This window comes from Apodemus sylvaticus, chromosome 4 (genome assembly GCF_947179515.1).
Source record: "Apodemus sylvaticus chromosome 4, mApoSyl1.1, whole genome shotgun sequence".
NCBI lineage: Eukaryota > Metazoa > Chordata > Mammalia > Rodentia > Muridae > Apodemus > Apodemus sylvaticus.
The window spans coordinates 77730490-77750468 of record NC_067475.1 but is presented as its reverse complement, the minus strand read 5'-3'; the positions used below and the strand labels follow the sequence as shown (position 1 = coordinate 77750468).

The 19979-nt window shown below is 48.8% G+C and overlaps 1 protein-coding gene across 2 annotated transcripts in view; it reads right to left on the bottom strand.

Moving 5' to 3' along the window:
* The window catches only part of Il6r (interleukin 6 receptor), a 52037-nt gene that overhangs the window by 25720 nt on the left and 6338 nt on the right, over positions 1–19979 (bottom strand). For both annotated transcript variants that reach the window (XM_052180004.1, XM_052180005.1), the window contains exon 2: positions 887–1123. In XM_052180004.1, the coding sequence (XP_052035964.1) occupies positions 887–1123 (237 nt within the window). The remainder of the gene's footprint in view (positions 1–886; positions 1124–19979) is intronic.

Genomic DNA, 19979 nt, shown 5'->3' with positions numbered 1-19979 from the left:
CCTCCAAGCACACCTGCTGTGTGCATCATTACCCACCCCCTCCCCAGTGGCAGGGGCTACCTTGTTCAGCCCAGAGCCACAAATGCCACAACTCCCCAGGGACATACTGGCTAAGGAGTCCCGGGCACAGAGAGAAAGGTGCTTTCTGACTACAGAAAAAGCTTCTGACCACAGCAGTGGTTCTCAACCTGAGGGTCGGCACCCCTGTGGCAACCCTTTCTCTCCAAAAACCATTTACATTACAATTCATAATAGTAGCAAAATTATAGTTATGAAGCAGCAATAAAAATAATGTTATGATCGGAGGTCATCACAACATGAGGAGCTGCATTAATTAGGAAGCTGAGAGCCACTGCTCTAAAGGGTTGAAAAGACGATGCCAGCCAAGCACCCTGATGCTGACGCCGGACAAACGGACACTGGAAGGACTTCACGGGACATAAGGGGGAACGTGGCAGGGCCCTCCAGTTTCCACTGGAGCTGAGGGAGTCCTTAACCTGCCGCTCTTTGGCGGGGTGTGCCCTCTGAGAGTCTCACGTGTGTTTCATGTGTGCTGGGCAGTTTTCAGCCCTCAAGCACTTATTTTCTCTTTGCAACACTTTGCAACATGGAAATGTGATAAAGTTCAGGTTATTTTGCCAAAAGAACCTGAGGGAGTGAGCAGGAGTTAAGCCCAGGTGCCTGGCTGGGAGGCCAGAGTTATTAAATCCACCAGACGCTTCCACCGCTGGCCACACACACAGGCGGAGCAGTGGCCTCTTTCCTCAAACTCTTGAGCCAAAAAAGCGACAAACTTAAAAGATCAGTCAGGGGATCTTTCTGGAATACAGAGGACATTGAAGCTACTCTTGGAGCCACTCCCAAGGACACTGAGGGCACAACTCACCATCCACCAGCAAGGGCACAGTCCCAACCAGGTGATCATCCAGGAAGCACGAGTAGTCCCCAGTGTCACTGATCTGCACGGCCCTCAGAACCAGAGTGCTTCCCCTGGCAGTCCACGTTCTGTTCTGTGAGCCAGAGAACTCCCAGTGAATGGTAACGTTGCCTGCCGCTTCCTTCCCGGGGCAGATCAGGGTAACAGTGGCCCCCGGAAGGCTCGTCACCGTACCATCTGCCACCTCTGCGGAAGAAAAACACAAGGTAAGCCACAGCAACTTGAAAATGGGACTTTGTGTATGATTTGGAGTAGTCAAAGGCTTCCACAGTATACTACTCCTGTGGAGTCCTCCCATGGTCCAGCCTGCACCACATCTGTCTGGTCTCCAGAACCTTCCAGACCACCAAGCTGTCTGCTACAGTGCACCTCTCAAGCCATCATCCAGCAACTGATAGAAAATCCTTTAAAGAGACAGGCGAGGTGGCACTCCCCTTTAATGCCCCCCATTTTAGGACAGAGGTGAACAGATCTCTGAGAGTTCACAGATGAGGTCAACTTGGTCTACACAACAAGTTCTGGGTCAGTCAGAGCGACATTGGAGACCTTGCCACAAAAAGGAAAAGAGCCGGGCATAGCAGGGCATGCCGTAGCCCCGGCAATCTCCTGCATTTGGGAAGCAGAGACAGGGGATCTGAGTTACAGGCTAGCCTGAGCTACCCAGAGAAGCCCTGTCTTGAAAAACCAGTGGGGGGGGGAGAAAGGGGGGGCTCCAGCACCATAAGGACAAGCACCCTGTTTTATCTCAGTGTCTACAGGGTGCCTGGCACATGACAGCCACCCCTTTGCAACTGACGAATGCACAGTGACCTTATGAATTCACCCAGGGATGAATGTCAGGTTCTGGAGCAGGAACCCAGCATTCACAAATACACAAGAAGTCTCAGCGCGACCAGCTACACGCAGGCCCATGTTGTCCGTGGTGACCAACACCGAGAATTACTAGGAGCAGGGAGAAAAGCAGCTTCCGACTCTCTGCTCCAACCAGGACCACACACACCTGCCACACGTAAACACCTAGGCACAGGTGTTTTTATTTAGGGACCAAGTTGGGAAGTAAAAACTAACAAATATATTCTTCATTCTCTGAAGTGAAAAAAAAAAAAAAGCATAGGCTACACTTAAGGAAAACAAAGATGAAAGTTCAGGGAACACTGAGGCGGCCACACTGCTTCATGTCCACATAAGCTCCCACGGGGAGCCTGAGGCAGGGACTTCACCGCAAGCTTAAGGCCAGCCGGAGATTCTCAAAACAGACTAGAGGGGCAAATCCACTCTTTTCTTAGTACAGATTATAGATTATAGACCCACGGACTCTACGATAAATAGATAGATAAAACAAGCCTCGTATAAAAGTAGTCCCTCTGGCCGAGGAGGCGGAGTCCAGGAAACATGGCCTCTTCAGGTTAGGTATATGTGGCTCTTCAAACCAAACATCTAACTCCAAATCAGCAAGAGTCAGCAACACGTCTGGCCAAGGACTTGGAGAAGTCAGCTGCCGCCAGAGAGCCTGGTCTCATGTGCCCACATGTGTCCCTGACACTGAGCACAAGCACAAGACTCTCTTGGACCTTTGAAGCCTTCTTGCTCGGAAAGAGGTTTCATCCGACGTTTGGCCTGTGTATGGCTCCCCACACACTGTCTTCAGAGGCCATCAGAGAGGAGGGAGTGCAAACATCAAGCCAGGGCAAGCTGACCGTCTTCAGATGCACTGCATCAGAGAAGCAGGGCTCCTGCCTGGACCATGGATGTCCGTCATGCTACAGAGGGTGGTCCGATAGGTGCGATGTCACAATGGTGGCCACCGCTTTCCTCTCTACCTCCAGAGTCTTGGACTTACAACTGAAAACAAATGGTGGAGGCTGGGGAGGTAGCTGAGAAGTGAAGAGAGATGGCATCTCTTCCAAGGACCTGAGTTCTGTCCCCAGCACCCACATCGGGCAGCTCACAACTGCTATAACTCCTGCTGGTCTCGGGAGAGAACTCGTACACAGTAGCATACACTTAACACCAGTGGTTCTCAGCCTTCCCAGTGCTGCAAACCTTTATCCTCATGTTGTGGTGACCCCCAACCATAAAATGATTTCCATTGTTACTTCATAAATGTATTGTGCTACTGTTATGAATCATGACGTAAATATATTTGGAGATTGAGGTTTGCCATAGAAGTCAATGACCCACAGACTGGGAATCACCAACTTACAAAGACATACACAAATGAATAAAAATAAAACAAATCTTTTCTTTTTTTAAGAAATAGCTAGGCATGGTGAAGATAGAGTCTCTGTAAGTTCCAGGACAGCCAGGGTTTTGAAGTCAGACCTTGTCTCAATAAGATAAAATAAAATAAAAATAGCATGTCACCTTGTAACTGGATGAGACTGGGGCGGCTTCCCAGACTTCTCTGGCCCACAGTGAATGAGGAAGGCCCTCCCCCGCCAATCAGCACCCAAGGCTCCAACATGGGGGAGGGACAGGTTTGGGCGACAGAGAACCCCACTGTGAGAAATGCAGCCTCTGGAGCAGACCACACAGAGCTCACAGAAATACCCTGAGGGATGAGTCCAGAGCCTCAGAAGCCCGAACCGGTGCTGAGGGGACTGACCCTTGGAAGCCCTCTGCCAGGAGTCTCAAAAGGCCTTCATTCTAGCAAGCTTCCGTACATGTTCTTCAGTGACATCCTTTTAGTATTTCATTGTTCTGTAACTATTTTACACACCACACCGTTGAACATATGCAAATTAATATATGTAATACTCATAAAAATTATGAAGAATAAACCACCCAGGAGATGCCCCTGAAGCTAGCATACTTGTTACCTCTGGAGGTGGCTCTGGTCCCCAGATCTACAACTTCCTGTTCTATATGTATTTTACAGTTGACAGCTTATCCTCCTTTAAAACTTTCCTTATGGGAGCTGGAGAGATGGCTCAGTGGTTACGAGCACTGACTGCTCTTCCAGAGGTCCTGAGTTCAATTCCCAGCAACCACATGGTGGCTCACAACCATCTGTAATGGGATCTGATACACTCTTCTGGTGTGTCTGAAGACCGCAACAGTGTACTCAAATACTTAAATTAAATAAAATCTTTTTTAAAAAACTTTTATTACATTATCTATCCATCTGTCTGTCTGTCTGTCTGTCTGTCTACCTGCATATCTATTATGGGGTTGCACTTGCCATGGCACATGTGGAAGTCAGAAGACAACGTGTGGGCATTCTTCCCTTCAATCATGTAGGACCTGGGGGTTGAATTCAGGTTATAAGGCTAAGCAGCAAGCATCTTTACCCACTGAACCATCTTGCTAGCCTTCTTCCTTTCTTTCTTCTTTAAAGAGTAAGTTGGGTAATCCCAGCACTTGGGAGACAGAGGCAGGCAGATTTCTGAGTTCGAGGCCAGCCTGGTCTACAGAGTGAGTTCGAGAACAGCCAGGGCTACACAGAGAAACCCTGTCTTAAAAAAAACAAATCAACCCCCCCCCCAAAAAGAGTAAGTTGATTACCAATGGGCGGGCCCCTTCCTCTGTTGTTCCTTTTGGTTTCTGAGCTTCATATGCATTCTCCTGTGCTGTGCAGTTTTCAGTCCTGTTTCCACAGTGTGTAGGTGTCACCTCAGTTTAGTATTCCATTATCTGAGGTTTCAGCTTGTTTCCAGTGCTGTGGTGTTTGAATAAGAACGGGCCCATAGGCTCAAGTGTTTGAATGTGTGGTCCCTGGTTAGTGGGACTGTTTAGAAAGGATCATGAGGTGTGGCCTTACTGGCGAGGGTGTGGCCTTCTGTGGGTGTGGTCTTTCTGGAGGTGTGGCCTTGTTGGAGGTGTGGCTTTGTGGGAGGAAAACATTGAGGGTCTTTGGTCTCCTCCCCTCATCTCCCTGCTTGCTATCTGCAGATGTCAAGCTCTCTGCTGCTGCCCCAGCGCCATGCTGGCCTGTCACCACGCTTCTCGCTTCACTGGTCATGGACTTACCCTCTGAAACTGAAAGCATACTCCAGGTCTCCTGCAGCCAAGGCTGGCCTCAAACTATATAACTGAGGATGACCTGTCTGTACCTCCTGAATGCTAGGTTACAGGTGTGTGCCTGGCCTGAATGAGGTAAAGTTTAGCAGGTCCAATGACCCTCCAGTTTAATGTATCAATATTCTCACTCTCCTATTTCCTCTGAACAAAGCAGCTTTAAGGACAAATCCTTACACAGGCTCAACTCATGTCTATAGTTTGAACATATAGGAGCTTAGATAGAAATACTGACTAAGGGGGCAAGAGAGATGACTCAGTGGTTAAGAATGCTGTCTGCTCTTCCAGAGGTCATGAGTTCAATTCTCAGCAACCACATGGTGGCTCACAACCATCTGTAATTGGATCTGATTCCCTCTTCTGGCGTGTCAGCGGCAGGATGCTCAGACAACATTAAAATAAATCTTTTTAAAAAGAAAGAAAATAAATTTAAAAAAAAAAAGAAAAGGAAAGAATACTGACAAAAGAGAGTCTGTGCTGGCAGGTGGCTCTGTTGCAATGTTGGCTGCAGCCCCCTGCAGCTGAAGAGCGAGCGAACAGCAGAATTCCCGGGGCAGCCTGGGAGCACCAGTGCAGGCAGCCTGGGAGCACCAGTGCAGGCAGCCTGGGAGCACCAGTGCAGGCAGATAGGAGCCCAGCAACCACAGGCAGCTCACACTTGCTTTGGCAGTTGCTCAGGCCACTGGCCTGAACTAGTCATGGGTACAAGATGCTTCGGTCAACCACAGGCCACACGCAGAGCAAGGCTCCATAGACTGGAACTGCAATAACTCTAGTGCAGTTCATGGCCAGTGATGTAGCCACCATAAGGTTACACCACTGCATGGCATGCACATGTCTGCAGTACCACTGGTGTGGGCCAACCTACTGAGTCAGATAAAGGCACAGCATAGGGACCAGGTATGGCTGAATGATAGGGTTATAAGTATGTTTACTATGTTTATATTAGAATGTATTCCTTCTTATTTTTTTTTGTTTTGTTTTTTGGATTTGATTTTTTTTTTTTTTGAGACAGGGTTTCTCTGTATAGCCCTGGCTGTCCTGGAACTCACTCTGTAGACCAGGCTGGCCTTGAACTCAGAAATCCGCCTGCCTCTGCCTCCCAGAGTGCTGGGATCACAGGTGTGTGCCACCACTGCTGGTTAGAATGTATTCCTATTGCCTTTTTTAAGTTTTAGACAGGCATAGTGCTATACTTTTGATATAGATACTATTCTATTGCTGTAAAGAAACATTATGACCAAGGCAACTCATAAAAAAAGCATTTAATTGGGGGCTTGTTTATAATTTCATAAGAGTAACCCAATATCATATCGAAAAGCAGGCAGGCATGGCACTGGAGCAGTAGTTGAGAGCTTTACATCCTGAACTAGAAGGAAGGAGGGAGGGGGGAGAGAGAGAAATGTGGACTTTTAAAACTTCAAAGCCCATCCCTAGTGGGCTCCTCCTCCAGCAAGGTCATACCTTACAAGTGTGTGTGTGTGTGTGTGTGTGTGTGTGTGTGTGTGTGTGTGTGTGTGTGTGAGAGAGAGAGAGAGAGAGAGAGAGAGAGAGAGAGAGAGAGAGAGAGACATTCCCAAACCCATGAGCCTATGGGGTCCTTCTCATTCAAACACCGAATGCTGTAATCCAAGGACTTTGAAGGTGGAAGCAGGAGGATCAGGGGTTCAAGATCATGAGCTTCTGCAGGTCCAGCTCAAAGCCATCCTGCATTAACTGAGATTCTGTCTCAATAAACCAAAAAAATGGCAGGCCAGCGGGAGGGCTCAGTTTGTAGAGATGATTGCACAAAGGCCTGACAACCAGAGTGTGACCCCTGGATCCAAGATGGCAAGACTGAACTGACCCCTCAAGAGTTGTCCTCTAATGTCTACATGTGTGTGCATCTGTGTGCATTGCTCACACACACATGAGCATGCTCACACACACACATGTGCACACACACACATGTGCACAGACACTTAAAAAAATATATAGCTGAGAAAATGGTTCAACACAATTGAGTGGTTACCACACAAGCACAAGGCCTGAGTCTGATACCCAAGCCCCACGCGACCCCCAGGCACAGCAGCAAGTGCCCGTCATGCCTGTGCTCAGGAGCCGGAGACAAGAGGATCCCTGGGGCTTGCTGCCAGCTAGCCTCGCTGAACTGGCACACTCCAGATTCAGTGAGACACTGTCACAGTGAGGCGGCAAGAGCCAATGGGATGTCTCCACTGGTAAAGCACTTGCGGACAGGCCTGAGAACCCGCATTTGGCCCCAGGAATCCACATGTTAGGAGGCAAGAACTACCAACTCCTCTTACCTCCACGTTCATGCCATGGAGTGTGTGCACCCACGCTGGATAAGTAGATGTGATTTTACCCCATAAAACAAAGTTTTTCTGTAGGGTCCTGGCTGTCCTGAAATTTGCTCTGTAAACCAGGCTGGCCTTGAACTGGGAGATCCCCTTGCCTCTGCCTCTGCCTCTGCCCCTGCCCCTGCCCCTGCCCCTGCCCCTGCCCCTGCCTCTTGAGTGCTAGGATTAAAGGCATGCCCCACCACTGCCAGGCTTTAGATGTGATTTTGTTTTAACTGAAAAATAAATAAATAAGGTGAAAAGTGACTAAGAATCACGCCCTAGGCCAGCCTCCAGCCTCCACAAGCATACACACAAATGCCCACACACACAATTTTAAATAAAATAATAAAACTTTGCTATAAAACAGTATGCCGCATTATGCTGGCAAGAGACACATCCGGTTACCTAACCTCATGATAATATCAAGAGACCACATCAAGTGACTGACCAAAATATCAAGGATTGTGTAACTCTACTGTATCTGCACATCAGCAAAACTATCAGACAACACATTTCTTAAAGCACGTCCCCATTATTAAGTGATGCATAGCTGCCTATACAGGTCACCACACAGCCATGACTGCAAGACTGTAAGATCCTGTTTGCCTTGCATCAGGGCACACAATGGCGCTTATTACATGCTTGTCTGAAACAGGACTCCTCCGGACAAGGTCTCCATACCGCACTCCCAGAAGCACGGGTGGTGGATGACACAGTGGTCCAAGCAGAATCCCCCAGAGGCCCGGTAGGCAGTCGCTGCACTGCGGCCCAGCTAGGAGGCACTACAGAGCTTTCGTCTGCTCCTTCCCTGGTCAGTTCCAAGAAAAATGTCCCTCTGGCCACTTCCCTATCCATTTCCCTCCCAATAGAAACCTTTGCATGGTTGGCGACTAACTTGCATATTGGCCAGGACTGTTCAGTCACTACCCTTGCAAACAATAGCAAATACATTCAGGTAACTGGGAGAAATACCAACCCCCCCCCCCCCCAGGCAATCTTTCTTTTCCTTTCCACAAAAGCAGAGCCACAGAGAACTGCACAATGGCATCTTCCTCCACCAAGGAACCTAACTGACGGTCTTCTGGGTCTTTGAAAACTGAGTCACTGGTTTCGTTCTTTCCTTGTTTCTTTTTTAAATCAGGAACAATTAATTATAAAACCCATCTGTAAATGGTGCCTGTCAGCCCTGCTTCAAAACATATTTCTTCTGAGACTGTGAAAAAGAAACCCTGTGTTAACTTTGATCCCAGAAGCATGGTGTGCCTAAAAAAAAAAAAAAAAAAAAAAAAAAAAAACCGTTCAAAAGACCAAAGATCCTCTCAAAGGGGAGGCCAGGACAAAAGAGCTCAGTGCCAGTCTAAGGGACAGTCTGACCGCCCACCTACCCACTGCTCTACTGCCTGACTCAGCTCTGAATCAGCCCTTAGGTCGGGGAGAGTGGTCAGATAGCCTCAGTAGCAGCTCTTTGAAAGGGAGACTGTGAAAGTCTTGGAAGCACCCTCCCTGGCCCTCTGTGTACCCAGGCAGAGGATGGGAACACCAGTGACTTCTTTCTCTTCCTCTCCTCACCCAGGGAGCTCTGCTATGTTTGCTTTGTTTTCTGAGACAAGGATGTAACTACATCCCCCAAGCTGCCTCTGAACCCCTGGCTAAAGAGACCCTATTCCTTCAGTAGGAACACCAATTTGGCTTTCCCAGGTTTTAAAGAGTCTTATCTTGCTCATAGTTGTTTCAAGACTCTGTGTACTGATCCCAGGTATTCCCTGGGGTGGGACGGAGTGGGGTGGGGGGTGTGCATCATGCATGGAATCCTAGTGATGGGTGGACTTAAGACAGGCAAGTTAGCAAACACTTTCAGGCCAGAGTGTCCACCCATCCTTGTAGCTCATCTTTGTCGCTGGCCAGACTCCTCACCCTCAGCCCACCCTTCCCAGCAAGCCCCATTCTGGAAGGAACAAAAAGAACCATCTTTAGGCTCAGCTTCCATTTTCTCCATCTGGATGTCTTGTGCTTTTGAAGGTGGCCAGGACTCCGCCTCAGGAGATCCCACTGGAGGAGGAATCAGATAGGTTCATAATCCGGGAACACTCTTCCTGTGAGGCTGGCCCAGTGACCACAGGCTCCCTCCCATACCCCAAAGGCATCATGGGGTGTGGCCGCTGCTACACAGGATGAAATTCAGCAAAGAGCATGCAACATCTGCCCCTGAGCAATTGCTCAGCCTGTGACAGGCAGCAAGCTTAAGCCTGTCCCCTCCTGAAGAATTCAACCTTACATGTGAGGCCACGTCTCCACTAGGAGAGCACTAGCTGCTCCTGCCATCAGTTCCAGGCTGTCTACTCCCCACCTCTTCCATATTGATATCTTGTCCAATCTCCAGATTCCCGGGAGCCATAAAACTACCCATGATCCTGGCTACTCTGAAAGAGAATGTCCCTGATGCTAAGAACAGAGAGGAGAGATAAATCGTTCTAAAAGGCAAAGAGAAACTTGAGAAGCCACTGGGAGTTTGATAAGCAGATTGTCCAGAACCAGTTCATAAAAGGGGAACAGTATATTTAAGGAATTCAGAAGGGTACCACCTGGGGAACGGCTGGGGTCTGAAGTTTCCTTACATAGCAAGGGGGGGAAGGGAGCCCCACAGGGAAAAGAAACGTTGTGTGAGACCCTCTAAGAGGTTGGATCAGCACCGGCTCTGTTGACAGGAGACCCCTGCCAAGCTATATGCAGACTGGGCACCCATTCTGCCTCCCATGCCAGCCTCTATGACGATGGCCACATCTTTTCCTGCTTCTGTTTCTCCCTGCAATGACCTTGAAAAGGAACCACCTCCCAATGGCTCCTGGTGCATCATAAAGCATCACAGGCAGGAGAAAAGACAGGCAACTGGGGGCTGTGAGTCTTCCTGGTCCTTGCCAAGGCATGTCACGTGCAGAAAGGAAGGTCACTGCGTCCCAGGCTCCTAACAAGACTCTGCAGGGAGGACAGAAGTACCTCAGGTGGCACTAAAATCAGGGAAGAATGCAGAAGATCCCTGCCAGCCTCCCAGCGCGTGTCCTTGACCCTCGGGACGCATGGTGTGTGATCTAAGCCACAACTTTGTTGCTGGCTGGTTGGTCAGGGTTACGCTTCCACAGTGTCTTGCCTAGTTTTGTTCATTTTTGATACAGGCTCTTGCTGTGTGGCTCTAGACTGGCCTCAAAATGATAGTGATCCTCCTGTCTCAGGCTTCCAAAGGCTGGAATTATAAGCATGTAGCACCCAGCTTTCCCCACGGGTTATAGGCAGTGTGGGGACCCATTTGCCTTCTCTGAGCAATGAGAATTCAGACTGTGGTCTGGGGGCCCCTGTGAGTCCTGCTCCCGCCAGCCAGTGTCCCGTCACCCCCCAGTCATTACTTCTCAGAGGCATCTGTTTCCCACAGGCAATGCCCAACATCATCTGTGGATGGTTATTGGGTGATCGCTGGGTCGGGGTCTGTGGACGGTTGATGGCTAGGCCATTCCAGGACCTTCAGACTGACGCGTTTCCTCTCACTTGACAGCTCTAGGAGAGGGAAATTCCCCCTACCTTCCTTGCTGCCCTGCCTGTGTAGCCTACATTCTCTCTCTGGGACACTGGTCTCATGGTAGACTCCTCCTCCCAACCCCCACTGAGGACTTGGCAACATAGCTCTGGAAAATGGGGCTCTCTCCATTAGGATAAAGTCTGGCTTCAGAAAGCCAAAGGGCTTTGCTGCTGCTGCCCCAGCTCCTCCCCCTCCTCATGTAAACTTGCAAATGTCAATAGCCAAGAGAAAAGTATGCACACGATGACATATTTCTCAACTTCTCCCGAAGCTACTGCCGCTCTTGCCAGCAAAAACAAGTTCAGCTTCCTGGCCCTGTTTATGTAAGCAGTGAACCAGCTGCCGGCCTGTCACTGAGGACATGGGCTTAACATGTGCCTGCTAATCCCATTGCACTGCCCCACTTCAGGCAGCCTCCGGTTGCCAGGCATCACACCGAAAGTCCTCGCAAGGTACTAAAGCCCTCCATCTAAAAGGAATTGGATGGTGTGCAACCGGTCAATGTGCAGAGAGGGAGCCTTTGGGGCACTCCATCCTAAATAGGATCAAACTCTTTCCTCAGGGTTCAGGGGGTTGTGCAGAAGAGGAGGTGAAGAGAGTATAAGGACCAGAGGTGTTTCCATGGAAACAGTGCCCTCCAGACACAACAGGACTGGTGTACACAGGAACTCACAGATCAGTGGCAGCATGCACAAGGGCCTGCACAGCCAAGCCTATGGGACCCAGTGCTGAGAGGGAAAGTGGGCAGGACTCCATCGTCTAACCAGTCTGCAGCTAGGATCCTCTCACAAAGAAAAAGCTAGTCTTTCCCAGTGGAGTCTCGCTGGGCACCTTACCCACACTTCAGGGTAGACCCCATGCCCAGGAGCAGATGGCCAACATAAAATGGACTCAAGGCTATTTTTGTAGGCTTTTTGTCTCATTTACCTTAAGAGGTTTTTTTGGTTTGGTTTGGTTGGTCTTGTTGGTCTTGTGCTTATATATTTTGGTTTCTGGTTTGGTGATTTTGTGATTTTAAGTGTTTGTGGGTTTTGTTTTGGGGTTTTTATTATTATGTGTTTGATTTTTAAAGAGGGAGAGAAAAAAAGAATATGGAGTTGGGGGATAGGGATAATCTGAAAGTAGTTAGGAGAGAGGAAAAGCTTGACCAGAATATATTATATGAAAATAATTTCTTTTAATAAAAAAAAAAAGGCAGCCAGGTGGTGGTGGTACACACCTTTTAATCCCAGCAATCAGGAAGCAGGCAGATCTCTGGGTTCCAGGCTAGCTGGTCTACTAAGCAAGTTCCAAGACAGCCAGAGCTACATGGAGAAATCCTATCTCCAAACACCAAAAAAGTAAAATAAAATAAAATAATTTTTAAAATTAAAGGATCAGAGCAACAGGAAAAATGAGAAGAAAGGAAGAAAAATGGAAAGAAAAAAAGAAAGAAAGAAAGAAAGAAAGAAAGAAAGAAAGAAAGAAAGAAAGAAAGAAAGAAAGAAAGAGGAAGGAGAGAAGGAAGGAAGGAAGGAGGGAAGGAGGGAGGGAGGGAGATGGGTGTGGAGGGGTTGTCAAGGCAACTCATGTCCAAGCAGAAACAGATGCAAACCCAGGTCTCCTGGGGTTAAGGAAGTCCCCAATGTTCACAGTCACCTCTCCTTGATTCTCCACATAAGGACTAGAATGAGTCGCCATCTTTTGGTGTGATGGTACTTAAGCCATTTTTACAGGGTCTCAGTTCACACTGGGCATTTTACTGAGCACTCAGAGGTCCTGCAGGGACAGGGTGTCATCCGCACCATCCCACCCCGGTCTCACTGCTGAGGCCACAAGTCAGAGAAGTTAAGGAACCAAGTTAGGCACCGTACAGCCCATGATCGCAACACTCAGCGGGCTGAGGCAGGAGAATTGTGAGTTTGTTTAAGGCCAGTCTAAGCTGCAGAGTGAGGACTTCTCTCAAAAATGAAATGGGACTGTTAAGGAATTGACCCCCAAATCTCACAGCCAGTGAGTGGGGGAATGCACACTAGGCATGGGTGAGTTTGGGGAAGCCAGCCTCCCTCCCACCTGACCCCAGGAGCTTTTCTTTGACCACCCCCTCCACGCATGGATATAAGCACACACACACACACACACACACACACACACACACACACACACACACACAGGCTGCTCACCATCTTGTTTTCCCGATCTAATTTCCTCTCCTCTGCTAGCTCTCTTCATACCTTCCCTGCTTCGCCAAGCCTGTGGATACCTGAGTTCTGAGGAAGACAGGTGAGGGGAAGGGAGCCTTCTCTTCAGTGCCCACCACACCTAGGGGACCCAGGGGTGAGGCTAGAGTCTTCTTCCTTTGCCCTGTATAATAACAACTGTGTGGTTCCTCCCCTCTGCCTCGGAATCTCCCACTCTCCCTAGCAGCCCCACACCTGGACCTCTTCTCCGTGACTTCTCCAAGATCCGGCCTACAGGGCCCGGCCAGACAACACTCCAGGCTGTGTCATAGCCCCTGCCCTGTTCTGAGTCAGCTCTCAAATATTTCTCAGATTAATGGCTTCTGGCAGGACACCAGCCCTGCAGCCCACTAATGGGCCTGTACTCCTTGTACCTGCTTGTATTTACCTTGTATTTGACAGAGTCAGTATTTACCTTGGCCCAGCCTTCCTCCCCATCTACCCAGTGGACCATACACCCATGCAAGGAAGGCCCGTGAGAGAAGCTCTGTGGCCCCACAGAAAAGTAACTCTGGGTGCTGACTCAGACTCACGGTGTGACTAGCTCCGAAACAGAAAAACGCTGGTCCCCTGGCTTCTTCAGAGGAAATCATATGGCCCCAGGCCAAGAAGGTCTGGGCAGGTTATCTCTCCAAGAGTACGAACTAGTCAGAGGAGAGATGTCTGAGAGGAAGCCTGCTGCCCCGCCCCTGTCTGTCCCATATTAAGCAATGAAGAAATTAGAGGCCAGAGGAGGCCCTCCCTGTCACAGGACTCTAGAGACTTTGGTCTGGATGCTGCAGCAGGATCCAGGTGCTGAGACAGTCACCACTCAAAAACCTAAGGATTCATGCAGGGTTCTTCATGCAGGGTGCAGACCCACTGCTTGCTCCATCGAGAACCAGACCAGTGTACTGCGCCCTGGGCTCTGGGCTCTGAGTTTGTGTCCAACCCACAGCCATCAGCCTTCCTAGCAGTTCAACCTAAAAAGGCTTCTCTTCCCATTTCTGACCACGGTCTTAGGCTCTAACCTGGCCCACAGTCAGGGTCTCCATGTTTCTGGCCGGTGGATAGAGAGTGGTAAGCAGGAGCCTTACGTAGCTCTCTTAGGCCGTCCCAAGGCAAATCTACCAAACTCACCCTACCCCAGCTCCCACACCCACCCCTTCGATGGGGGAATCTAAGCTCTGGAGCTGAGTCAAATGAGATGAGCACCTTTGGAGGGCAGCCATGCCTCCCTCGCTCACACTGCATTCTCCTGAAGCTTCCCAACTTCCATCATTAAGAAACTCCCTCCAGGTCAGCAGGCTCCCCTCACCTCCAGGGCCCTGCAGAGTAGTCCTGATATCCCTACAGACAGTAGCCCGACCTAGCTCAGACAATAGACAGCAAGGGTCTGTCAAAAGAAAAAGAAAAGAAAAGAAGAGAAGAGAAAAAAGAAGAGAAGGAAAGGAAAGGAAAGAAAAGAGAAAAGAAGAGAAGAGAAGAGAAGAGAAGAGAAGAGAAGAGAAGAGAAGAGAAGAGAAGAGACCTTGTCACATCCAGGATGAACTTACCACAAAGATTCTGAGCCCCGGGTTAGGAAGGACTGTGGCCAAGCAGCATCAAAAGGTGGTGATGGCTAAGGTGGCCATTGACCAGCCACATACCCTGCCACTGAGAGTATGGGCTATGCCTACCTACCGTGCTGGGGACAGTTGGGGTCATCATGGATGGGGATGGCCCCAGGAGGCCTTCCTGGAGAATCTAATGGTTGCCAGGTGGAGCCTATCTCAGGAAACCCATGCCCTCCCTCATCATCCCTCCCCCGGCCCTCTCGTCTACCCAGCCTCTGCAGGCCTTGCTGTGCCTTGGCAACCAGCATCCAGACAGCAGTGTTCTGCAGCACGGCGCCTGGCAGCACGCCCCCACCATGGCTACTGACCTGAAGAGGGCCTCCCCCTGCCCAGAACCTTCTGCCCGCTGCTCTTTCCCTGAGATTGTAGCAGGATGGAAGGGAGCCCAAGTTCATTGTCCATCTCCAGGGTCCCCATGACCCCGTTAGGAGACTGATCTGGCTCCCGCATTTTCCTCTTGCTGCCACGCTTGTGAAAAGAGAAAGACGGAAGCAGAAGGCTTCCAAGCACTGTTTTGTAGGTCTTTGATAAAGAACAGTATGGGAGAGAGCCCTGGGGTCAGCAGTGTGCCTGCGTGCGGACATGAGTTTGGTCCGGTCAGTCCAGCAGAATCGATGAGCTCTGGTTCAGTGAACCTCCATCTCAAAAAAGGTGCAAAATCATGGACCTGCAGCAGTCTACCTCTGGCTTTTACATGCACACCTGTCTACGTCTCTGCATACACATGTGTACACACCTATATACACACACCCCACCACCAGAAAAGAAGCAGTGCAGACTGGTGGCAATGCGGTGCACCAGGCGCCCAGTTCTGCAGCCCCAGCTCAGCCTCTTTATGAATAAGCCCCAGCGGGTCTCTCAGAACAAGAAGACTGCACTACAGGGCAGCAGTGCTCCCTAATTTCTCAAGTTTGTAGTAGTAAAAAGGTGGAACGTGGTGCACACACCTCAAAGTCCAGCAAGAGTACAAGGATAGCCTGGTCCACAAAGTTCTTTGTGTTTGTTTTTATATCTGTTTGTCTGAGATAGGATTTCATTGTTGGTCTTGCTATGTAGCTAAAGATGACCTCAAAGTCCTGATTCTCTGCCTCCATTCCCTGAGTGCTGGGATTATAGTCATGTGCCCTGTACTGGCTGGGTTTGTGTGTCACCTTGACACAGGCTGGAGTTGTCACAGAGAGGGGAATTTCAGTTGGGGAAGTGCCTCCATGGGATCCAGCTGTGGGGCATTTTCTCAATTGGTGATCAAGAAGGGGACATTGTGGGTGGGGCCATCCCTGGGCTGGTATTCTTGGGTTCTATAAGAAAGCAAGCTGAGCAAGCCAGGGGAAGCAAGCCAGTAAGATACATCCCTCCATGGCCTCTGCATCAGCTCCTGCTTCCTGACCTGCTTGAGTTCCAGTCCTGACTTCCTTTGGTGATGAACAGCAATGTGAAAATGTAAGCTGAATAAACCCTTTCCTCCCCAACTTGCTTCTTGGTCATGATGTTTGTACAGGAACCCTGACCAAGACAGGCCCCAACACCCAACTCTGCATAGTTTGTGGCCAGCTCAGGTTACACAATGAGACCCGTGAGGATAGGAGGAGAGGACACAACAGGATTTTTTAAGAGGTAGTTAAGTAGGGAAGTTGACTCTAAAGTTCAAATGGAAAAGTAAACAAGTCAAGATAGCCAGGAAATTTTTGAAAAAGAAAAAAAAAAGAGAGAGAGAGAGATTAAGAATAGTCCTGCCCAATTTATAGCATATTATAAAGACATAATAATTAAAACATTGAGCTGGGGATATATAGCTCAATGGTAGATCACTTGCCTGGTGTGCTCAAAATGCACAAATTCCTGGGTTCAAATGCCAGCACCAGGGTAGGGTGTCACTCTGTGTGACTGAATGGCTCAGAGGACAACTTTAAAGTCAGTTCTCTCTGTCCATATTTATGTGTCTTCTAGGGAACAAACTCAAGTCACAGGAACCCACAGATCCCGGAAGAGGACATCATCAGATCCCTGGAGTTGGAGCTACACACAGTTGTAAGCCACCCATCATGGGTGCTGGGAACTTGGGTCCTCAGCAACAGCAGTGTGTTGTTCTCTTGACCCCTCAGCCATCTCCCCAGTCTCTTTATACATATTATTTAGGTTTTGGAGACAGGGCTTATGCTGTAACCTGCTGGCCTTGAACTCCAAGTAATCCTGTTTCTCAAATGCTAGATGTACAGATGCAATTTTTTTTTTTACTTTAAACCCTTGAAAATAAAGGAAAAAGAAGAATCTTTTAAAATGATATTGGCATGAAGAAAATCTCACTAAATATGACAGGAATTCAGAGGTCATATAAATTCAACTGTAGCTCTGAGAAAAATCTTGTTGAGAATGGTGGGTCATTCTCTACAATCCCAGTACTCAGGAGGCTGAGATAGGAGGCTTGGAAGTTTGAAGCTGGCCTGGGCTATAACAGCAAGACCTTGTTTCAAAAACTAAATGAAAAAAAGCAAAACCAAATCTGTGTATGGAAAAACAAAAAACCTTTGCTGTCAAAACAATAAAAGAAAAACTGGAAAATACTTACGACTTGTATCAGAGAAGACCAAGTTCCTTTATATAGTAAGAGTTTCATAAACAATACGAAAAAAGTTCACAGCTCAGTGAAAAATGAATAGTACAAGCAGGAAGATTATGCAAATAAGTTATGAAATGCCCACCTCACAGGGAAACACCCATCCAGCCTCACTCAGAGAAGCTGTGTGCAAAGAACAGACTGTTCTTTGCAGAGGCCAGTTTTTTTTGTATTTTTGTTTTAGGTTTTTTTTCATTGTTATTGTTATTTTGTTATGGTTTGTTTGTTTGTTTGTTTGTTTGTTTGTTTTTGAGACAGAGTCTCTGTGTAGCCCTGCTGACTTGGAATTCACTCTGTAGACCAGGCTGGTCTCGAAGACCCATCTTGTCTGCCTCCTGAGTGCAGGATTAAAGAAAGGTGTGGGCCACCATGCTGGGCCAGATGACACTTTAATAACTCACTGATAGAGTGCGTGGACACAGGCAGGCTTGTATTTTGCTGGAGCATACATTGGCACAGCTTCTCCTTTTCCAATTACAAAGCTGTGGGCACCTGACCCACCGGGTCCCCTGGAGGGCTTTATCCTCTGGGTATGCTTTTGAAGCAGGAGGGGTGCTGGAATCATTCCCCACAGCACTGTCTGCGGCAGCAATGCGATGTGGTAAGATGTCCATCTAAAGGGACTGGGTGTGGGAGGGAGGCGCAGCTGGCAGCAGGCTTGCCCTTCCTGAGCAAGGCCCTTGTTTCCACGCCCAGGACCTGGGGGAGGGGCTAGGCAAAAAAGTGGATATATTTATATAATGAAGTATCTAAAGTGAATACATAAATAAACTCTGGTTAGGTGGCACACATCTCTAATCCCAGAATTTAGGAAGCAGAGATGGAAGACCATCCTGGCTTACATAGCAAGTTCCAGGACTTTCCACCTCTCCAGCCCTTGCCCTTTCCATCCACAGAGAGAAGATGACTGTACTCACCTCAAAACGTCGCTATGATGATGACATTCATAGCTGAGGTGAAACCCTGGGCGCTGCTGTCAGAACACACCTAATCTCACCAATCTGAGCTGCTGTGTGAACTGGAACTATTATTAACTTCGGCCTCCTTCCCACTCCTGTGACAAAGCCTTCACACCGCAGCCTCAGTCTCTTATCAAAACAGGCGAGCAAGGCCAGCAGCAGCTAAGCCCCTACTCTGGTTGTTTCAGGACCGGAAACAACTGCTACATCGTTGGAGGTCTAAAGTGATGCTCCCAGAGGCTCCTGGGCAGCCTAGCCCCGAAGCCCGGGCACCTCTCCTGGAGATGGAAGAGTGAAACATGCTTACAGAACCTTCCCTAGACTGAAGTGATGTGAAGGGATGCTGGGGGTGGCGTGAGAGGAGGGAGACCACACTGGGGGACCCACATCACAGCCCCGAGTGCTTTCTTCAGTTCTTAGGAGAAGGCAATGGGAACTTCCCGGGGCAGCAAGGGGATCATCTTGGTCACACTAATCAGTACACTGTCCCTAAGTCTCTAATGAGGACACCAGGAAGAGAAATGACCTGTCCTACCTGTGCCCTGGAAGAGTTGTGGTTGTTGACAATATACATACAATAAAAGGAGGGGCAGGGAAAAGCTTGTCCCACAAGCAGGCGTTCAGGCCCCCAGCACTCATGCAAACAGCAGCACAGGGGGATGTGTCTGCAATCCAAGTGCAGGTGCAAGGACTAGGGGCAGAGGGAAGCGGATTCCCCAAGCTGGACGGCCAGACAGACCTGCCTAAAAAGCTAAACCAGAGAACAATAGAAGACAGCAGTGTCCATGTCTGGCTTTCACGTGTGTGTCTTGTATATGATCTCCACATATATGTGCACATATGTGCTGGTGAACTTGCCTGTGTACACACACACACACTTACATAAAAACTCTAAGTGCGAGCTCAGACCTTGGTCTGTCACACCCTTGCTGTAAGATCGTGGACTGGTTTCTGGGGCTCTCTGGACCTCTTTCTCTGTACTACTTAATTAAGAACTTTGCCCCACCAGTTTTGACTTCTTTCAATCATTTTGTCTCTGGATCCTTCCCATCAACATATAAAAGCACACATATTTCAATAGTCTTTTTTAAACTCCTCTTTGTCAACTGTACTTTAGTCAACAAATATGCTCTGAAATCCCAAAAGAGCTGACCAGACCTGATGTCTCTCTGCCTGTCTTTGGCTCCCACCATTCCACCAAAGTTCCACAGACCAAAGTCACCACCAGTGGCCTGCCTGTTGTTAGATCTACTGGTCAAGCCTTAGTCAGCCTGCCTGACTTTTCGGGAGTATCTGACCAGGTGGCTGGTGGCTCACACCTTTAATCCCATCATTTAGGGGGCAGAAACAGGCAGGTCTCTGAGTCTGAGGCCATCCTGGTCTACATACAGAGTGAGTTCAAGGACAGCCAGGACTACACAGAGAAACCCTGTCTGAAAAATACAAACCAAATCAAACAACCAAAACAAACAAACAAATAAACAAAAAAGAGCACTCCACTCATGGGCACTCGGTCCTCATGGGTTCTCAGGACACCAACCCTCTTTACACTGTCCTGTCCACTGGCCTCATGGCCACAGCCTTCCCTAATTCTGTCTCCTCTGATCAGAAGGCTCCAGCGCCTCAGCCCTTGAGTCATATTCTTTCTATTGTCATGCAGGCTGAACTCGGTAATTCTAAAAGTTTAAAGTAACATCTGGCCTAATGTAATCTCAGCACTCAGAAGGC